A 7568-nucleotide genomic window follows, 5' to 3' on the forward strand; every position below is an offset into this window, starting at 1 on the left:
TACACATATGTGCACAGTATAAATCGTAAGTATAAGCTATTAAGGCGGTACTCCAATCACATCAGGACATGCCATCACTTAATGATCACTGGGGTGCAAATCTAGAAAAATGAATGGGTGGATTGCTGCCCTCCACCGCAGCACTCCTTGCCACCTGACTGCGCAGGGAACTTTAGTCACCCCATTCTCTTAAATATAGCAGCGCTGCTGCATGTGGCCAAAATGCTATATTATATTGGGGTCACTTACTTCTGCTGACGTCACAGGTTTATGGTAACTTTTCAGAGCATTTATAGCTTTAGAATAACCCAGAGATCTCCATCGGTCTCCTTGTACAGAATAAGCCTTTGCCAGCACTTCCAGCTTGTCTGTGATGAACTGGTTATGATTCTCCTTCTTACTCTCGGACGAGTGGGCGCATACCCATTTCCCTGTCACTGTGCCAGTGTTCTCAGTTGCCTTTTCACCATCTTTGCTTTTTGAAAGCTGCTGACCGAACATCAATGCATCCAGGTCTCCTTGTGTCACTCCAACGTCTTCTCCATCACTGGTCTCGTCATCGGGGACCTGCACACGAAAGAGTATCCCTCCAGATATTATATACGGTATTAAAATGCAGGTACTGTATATTGCAAATAATGTACTGTATGGAATAATACTGAGGTCAACCAACTGGCACATGGATGTGTTATGGATGGTTATACAGGGGCCTCCCAATCGGGCCATTTAGGCATGCCAGAAGCCTGTGTATAACTCATGTGCCCTTTCCTTGAGGAAAAAGCCTTGCACTTTTGCCCTCTGCACACGGTCTGGAGGATGCCCTGGAACAAAAATTCAAAGACTCTGTACCAAGGAACAGCCTACATCATGCAGAGGTCTACATTCTGGGGACCACGCAATAAGGGCAAATCTGCCGCCTTTTTTTTTTTAATACTATTCCATCATGGACAGTCCGATTGTTATTGAAGAAGAGATTAGCAACGCTCTGCTCCTCTCTCTCTCCTTTATGTGTTTATCCCCTAATAAAGCCCACTACACAACACTAAGTATTGGTGACACACCGATCTATCATACTCTTAATTATCGAATTCAGGTTTTTCACTCGGCCTCATCGGCTTAGGTGTATAACCTCCGGCCCCTCGCCATGCCATCTCTATGTACTATTATGTGGCAGAATAACTGGTGGTAAAGAGCCCCATTATATCAGTGTGACCCTGTAATAGGAGCAAATGATGTACCGAGACTGTTCATGACATTTCTTCCCTCCTAAATCTCCGCCCCGTCACCTGTGAGTGATATTATTGAGAAGTGAAAGGGTGGAAGGAGCAGCAGCAAGTCAGCCACGTAAACTCACAGAGTAGGGTCATCAAGTGCTGAGCAGCAGAGGGCAGAAAAGTCACCGACTCTCTGCCTACTCTATAACGGCAGAGTCCAGACCTCTTCTGGTATTAACATCAGCACAATACTGCGCCCCCGCCGGGAGCTTCATGTAGCCTTACATCACCAAGCACAATGCCAAGTGTTGGATGAAGTGGTGTAAAGCCACTACCACTGGTCTCTGGAGCAGAGGAAACATGTTCTGTGGAGTGAAGGATCCCACTTCTCTATCTGGCGCCTGATGGATCAGTCTGGGTTTGATGAATGTCAGGAGAACATTACCTGCCTGACAGCATTGTGCCACCTGAAGTTTGGTGGAGGAGGGATAATGCTATGGGTTAGTTCTTCAGGGGTCTCTTTACTTCCGGTGAAGGGAAATCTTTATACTCCATGAAACAAAGACAATTTGGACAACTGTAGCTACCAGCTGTGTGAAAACAGTTTAGGCTAGGCCATTTTCTGCTCCCCATAACAGTGTGGAAGAACTTGACCGGCTGTGCAGAGCCTGGACCTCAACTCCATACAACACATTTGGGATAAACTATAAAACTACTTATTTCCAAATAGTTATAACTTAAAGATGGATACAGAGTATGTCCATATAGTGTATATTCTATAATAAACTGGAAATCACCGTGCTATTCAGGATGACTATATTGAATCTGCCTAGAAGAAGATGATGCTGCACACCTTACCTGTACTTTCAAGTCTTTGCTGTCACTCAGTTTGGAGACATCAGAAGTCGGCTGTGTATATGAGCAGCTGGCTGAGGCTTGTTCATCACCTTCCTTCCCGTCCATCACAATATCTTTGTGCCTTTGTTCTGGCTCTCCTTCGTCCTTCACATCCAGGTACCTGCCGCACAATTATAGTCATTTCAAGAATCATCTTTATTTGTGGCTCTATTGAAGTCATGGACTTAACGCTTTTATGCCCATGGGGCACATACCAGAGTATAGGGGAAAACATGATTATTATGTGATAATAGGGATCTTAGGAACAAGTTCTGGGAAAACTAAACGCAGCTTCAGGAAGGCCGGAATACTTACAAACACGGGTACAACCTCTGGGGTCCGCAGCTGCCAGCACAGTAGTTATGGGTGACAACATCAATACACCATTATTTACATGGCTCAGCCACAAACAGATTCATATCTGCTGCCTACATCAAAGTTTGACGTACACCTTACATAGTTGTCCGACCAACAGGTATTCCCCGGCCCAATGTAGATATGAATTTGCAAGTTTCTGAAATGGGACAGGTGAGGATTCTGCTGATAGACACTTCTGGTGGCGACAGATGAGGGGACAGCTGGGAAGCCCCCACATGCATTAGATGGGCAATGCATTCAGGCGATGTTTTTGTAACATGTATGAGCCCCTCAAGGACTGGACCTGCAAATGACTACTACATCTCCAAAACTTCAAAGCAGACTCCAGCAAACTACAGACCAGCCCATCTACATACGATACAAACACAAAAGCTTCGGCTGCAGCCTTCACATCTGGTCCAAAACAGGAAGAAAAGTGGTAAATCCTACTTGGACCCAATGTGAAGGCTGCAGCCAATCAATGGCTGCTAGTTGGCTGAACTGATCAATTGATGCCCTCTGCTGGATGTTGACGTCTTGAGATTGGCGTGGGACACAAAACCGAGTAGTACAGAGAAACAGCGTCAATCCAGGAGCTAATGATATATTATTTTTTTCTTATTTCTTATACAACCCTAGGCCTACTAAGTCTACCTCTTCAAGTACCAGACAGGATTAGCGGTGACCATATGACTTGACTACAGCAACAAATTGTGTATAATGGAGGTCCCAGAATTTGTAAGACTCTAAATTAGTAAATGTCATGAGGTGGACCCTTAGGGCTTATTTCCATTTGCGATGCAATCGGACAAGTGCAATCTGATTAAAAGAGGGAAAAAAAAAAAAAAAAAAAAAATCGGATTACACTCGCCCCAATGTTTCTCTATGGTGCAGCTCACATCTGCAATTATTTTCTTATGCCGATTCGCCATGTGAAAACAATCAGAGCATGCTGTGATTGCACCGGAGAATCGGATTTAACGCACGGCACTTAGACATCACCCGAGTGCAGTGCGATTCCCGCTGACGCCGGCAGCAGAGGAGATGGAGAAATGACTTTCTCTGTCTCCTCCAAACCTATGCTGTGATTCTCTCATGTGGGAGAATCGGAGCACGGACACTCGGATCACTCTCACAGCAGAGCAGGAGCCGAGGGTCATTAGCAAACTGCACCCAATGCTCTCTCATGAGAGAATCATCGGATGCCGTGCACTAACGGACTCCGGCCTTAAGGATATCACAGAACCCTTCACGATTAGCCAGAACATAGATGTAAGATATAAACTTTAGTTAATATCACATGGGCGGCCCATATATTAATGGGCAGATACAAGAAAGCCTGTAATGACCCTGCAATGATACTAAGTGATTACCTCTCTGGGATGAAGATGCTGTACCCGGCCGTGTTTACTAGTTTCTTTTCATTAATGCATAAGCTTAACCAGCTGCACTTCACCAGCGTCACGCCTGCCGGGAGCTTCTGCAACTTCATCAGTCGGAAGGCGCGATCACAGTCCATCCGTTCATCCACTATAATATGTGTCACCTCGGGGCATAACTGGCTGTAAACCTGACCCCCGTTCTGAATGATCTGCTTCTGAAATATTCCTGATCTGGCCTGGCCGATGCCCGCCGAAAGAACATAAGCATGGACTCCAGCAAAACATTTTCCTGCATAAGTAAAAAAAAAAAAAATAAATGAAAAAAAAATTCTATATATACAGCTATGGCAAAAATTAAGAGACCACTGCAAAATTTTCAGATTGTCTGATTTTCTTCTTTCTAGGTATATTTGAGTAAAATGTAAATTGCTCTTTTATTATATTAACTACTGACAACATGTCTCCCAATTTCCAGGCACTAAATTTTGTATTTATTTTCAGAAAATGAGAAATGGTGAAAATAACAAAAAAAATGCATTGCTTGCAGAGCTCAAATAATGCTAAGAAAACAAGTTCATAATTATTTAGAAACAATACTAATGTTTTAACTCAAAAATTGGGAGAATGTGGTCCTGTCCTGTGCTGCGCTGTTGAATCACTGAAAGTCCAGTGGTATTTCCTGATGAAGTTTTGTGAAACTCTGAAACGCGTTGAATAAAAACCACAAATACTAATACGCCTGGACTTTCAGTGATTCAGCAGCGCAGAACAGGACCACGTTCTCCCAATTTTTATATCTCACAGCCATTCCTTTTTTGGATCCGTGGATCTGCTGCAGCGAATCTTCTCAATGCTTGATCTCAGCTACATCTGGTGAGTGCAATCTTATTGTATTAACTATTTATCTCTCAGATAAGACCCTATTTTTGCGCTATTACCTTCAACAGCTTTCATAATGTTTTAACTCAGAAAGAGTTCAGAAATCAATATTTTGTGGAATAACCATGATTGTTAATCACAGCTTTCATGCGTCTTGGCATGCTTTCTACCAGTCTTTCACACTGCCTTTGGGTGACCGTATGCCACTCCTGGTATAAAAATTTAAGCAGTTCTTCTTTGTTTGATGGCTTGGGACTATCCAACTTCCACTTGATTACATTCCAGAGGTTTTCAATGGAGTTCAGGTCTGAAGATTGGGCTGACCATGACAGGGATTTGATGTGGTGGTCCTTCATCCACACATTGATTGACCTAGCTGTGTGGCAGGGTGAATTGTCCTGCTGGAAAAAACAGTCCTCAGAGTTGAGGAACATTGCCTGAGCAGAAGGAATCAACTGTTTTTCCAGGATAACCTTGTATGCGGTTTGATTCATACGTCCTTCGCAAAGATTAATCTGCCCAATTCCAGCCTTGCTGTAGCATCCCCAGATCATCACCGATCCTCCATCAAATTTCACAGTGGGTGCAAGACACTATGGCTTGTACGCCTCTCCAAGTCTCTGTCTAACCATTAGACGACCAGGTGTTGGGCAAAACTGACAGTCCTCTATGGTACAATCCTTATGGTGTTTGGCAAACTTCAGCCTGGTTCTCCTTTGCTTCTCATTGATGAAAGGCTTTTTTCTAGCTTTACATGACTTGAGCCCTGCCTCTAGGAGCCTGTTACGAACTGTTCTTGCCATGCACTTCACCCCAGCTGCCATTTGCCATTCCTTTTGTAGGTCACTTGATGTCATCCTGCGCCTGCTGTGTGACATTCGAATAAGATGACAGTCATCCCGGTCAGTGGAGAGTCATTTTCGCCCTCTGCCGGTCTGTAACTTTGTTGTCCCCAATGTCTGCTGCTTGACCTTGTTGTAATGGACTGCCGCCTTAGAAATTTTAAGGATGGAGGCAACATCACTGTATCGCCTCTGATAGTAAAGCCAGAATTGAGCCCTACTTTTCCTCACTCAAGACTTTTCTTTTCAACTCCTTTGGCATGGTTAAAAGTTATTTTTTCATTCCTATTACTTTTGGGTAATTACTAGCACTTGTTTTGCCATCCAGCTTGTCCTACTGCAAGAGGATTGTGAACACCACAGCAAGTTTTTATACTTTCACTCGTTAAATAAGTTTTGGTTCAGGTGATCACCTAATCAGAAGCACATAGTAGAATGAGTTGTACTCTGGTGGGAATTCAACTGACTGGAATGGCTGTCAGACATGTAGAGAAGCTGATTTTTATAACACTGTGCAGTGGTCTCATATATACAGATCTGGCAAAATGTATCATGACAAAATATACAGTAAGGCTGTAATAACAGGTGCAGTTAAAGGCAGAAAATAAGATCCATCGGGTGCAACTCTGTGTTACAGTGCTCATCCATATGAATTAATATGTTTATGTCACAATTTATCAAACTCATGAACCTTTGGAAACAAAATGGATGCGAAGCATATCAAACCTTTTCTTTGTTTTTCTTCAAGGAGTTATTCAGGACTATTTAATTTGTTTACTATGGACCTAAGAACTGACAGGTAGGTAGTTGCTAACTATCTGCTTGTTGTGCCTGGCGCTGATCTCTGCCGACACAGTGGCCATTGACTACTCCTGCTGGGGGATTCAGTAGCTCCTGCTGATGTCACGTCAACAGAGCAGAGGCTTCTCTTCTGCTCAGTTGACGGGGCGTGACTGCTGACGTCATACTGATTGACAGCCGGCTCCCTTCTGCCTAAGGCATTCTTCACACGTCCGTTTTTTATGTCCGTATGCGGTCCGTTTTTTAAGGAACACAAATACAGACACACACGCCCATTGTCTTCAATGGTGGCGCGTATGTGTCAGGTTTTTCATCTGTGTTGATAATGAGACTGCCGTAAAGTCTTCTGTACAGAGTAGGAAGTATGAGTCTAGCATTAGACTTCAGTGACCAGTGTAAAATTGCAAAAAAATTTTATTTTTAAAATAGTGATATGGAAAATTGAAAAAAAAATATCAAAAATGCAGAAAAGAAAATTTAAGCGTAAAAACCTGATGTAAAGAAATGGTCATTTCTGATGATTTATTATGGTATTGTAAATGTGTTTTGGGGTCAAAAAAGCTCTGCAAAGGTGTAAATGTATGTGTGACTTCAAGACTTTACAGTATGAAGGGTTTTGACATATATAGTGCTATCATATATTCAGCCGGATAAGTAACATTGGGCCTCGCTTACCCTGAACACCAACATCGGCTTTGATCTTTTTTCTGTCCTCTGTGGGGTTGCTGCTTTCTCGCAACCGTTTCACTTTGGGAAAAGCCTTCACGATCCCTCTTGGTTCCATGCACACAATCTAGAGGGGAAATCAAATAGCAGTCTTATATTCTTAAAACAATGAGTGGTTGAGGATGGCTGGTTGCTCTGAGGATAAATACAATTTTTCTGGCTCGATATGGTTTATATACAGTTTGCCCTGGGAAGTGAAATAGTTACACAAGGCACCGGACTAATGTAGGAAAACTGACGGATGCAGTGCAATAAATCCACTGGGCTGTAATCCAGGGTCTCTGCAGGGTACGCCAGGGTTTCCCTCCGGCCGGGGTCAGACTTGCAAGAAACTCGCACGAGTCTTGCGTCTCAATACCCAACACTCGGACCGGAGCGCTCAACTGCACAGAAATACATGAAGCCACACACTCCGGTCCCAAGTGCCGGGGGCAACGCCAGGTATTGAGACGTGAGACTCGTGCAAATTT

At 43.5% G+C, this 7568-nt stretch overlaps 1 protein-coding gene across 3 annotated transcripts in view; it reads right to left on the reverse strand.

Annotated features, from left to right (window-relative positions):
* Window positions 1-7568, reverse strand: part of POLL (DNA polymerase lambda) — a 39436-nt gene that overhangs the window by 29808 nt on the left and 2060 nt on the right. For all 3 annotated transcript variants that reach the window (XR_012222583.1, XM_073555810.1, XM_073555809.1), the window contains exons 2-5: window positions 7048-7165; window positions 3842-4139; window positions 2073-2232; window positions 250-567 (exon numbers count right to left, since the gene is read on the reverse strand). Coding sequence is in view for 2 of the 3 variants with exons in the window: in XM_073555809.1 (XP_073411910.1) it covers window positions 250-567; window positions 2073-2232; window positions 3842-4139; window positions 7048-7165 (894 nt within the window). In the remaining variant the exon portion in view is untranslated. The remainder of the gene's footprint in view (window positions 1-249; window positions 568-2072; window positions 2233-3841; window positions 4140-7047; window positions 7166-7568) is intronic.

Source organism: Dendrobates tinctorius, unplaced genomic scaffold (assembly GCF_039654945.1).
Source record: "Dendrobates tinctorius isolate UK_male_01 unplaced genomic scaffold, ASM3965494v1 ptg000230l, whole genome shotgun sequence".
NCBI lineage: Eukaryota > Metazoa > Chordata > Amphibia > Anura > Dendrobatidae > Dendrobates > Dendrobates tinctorius.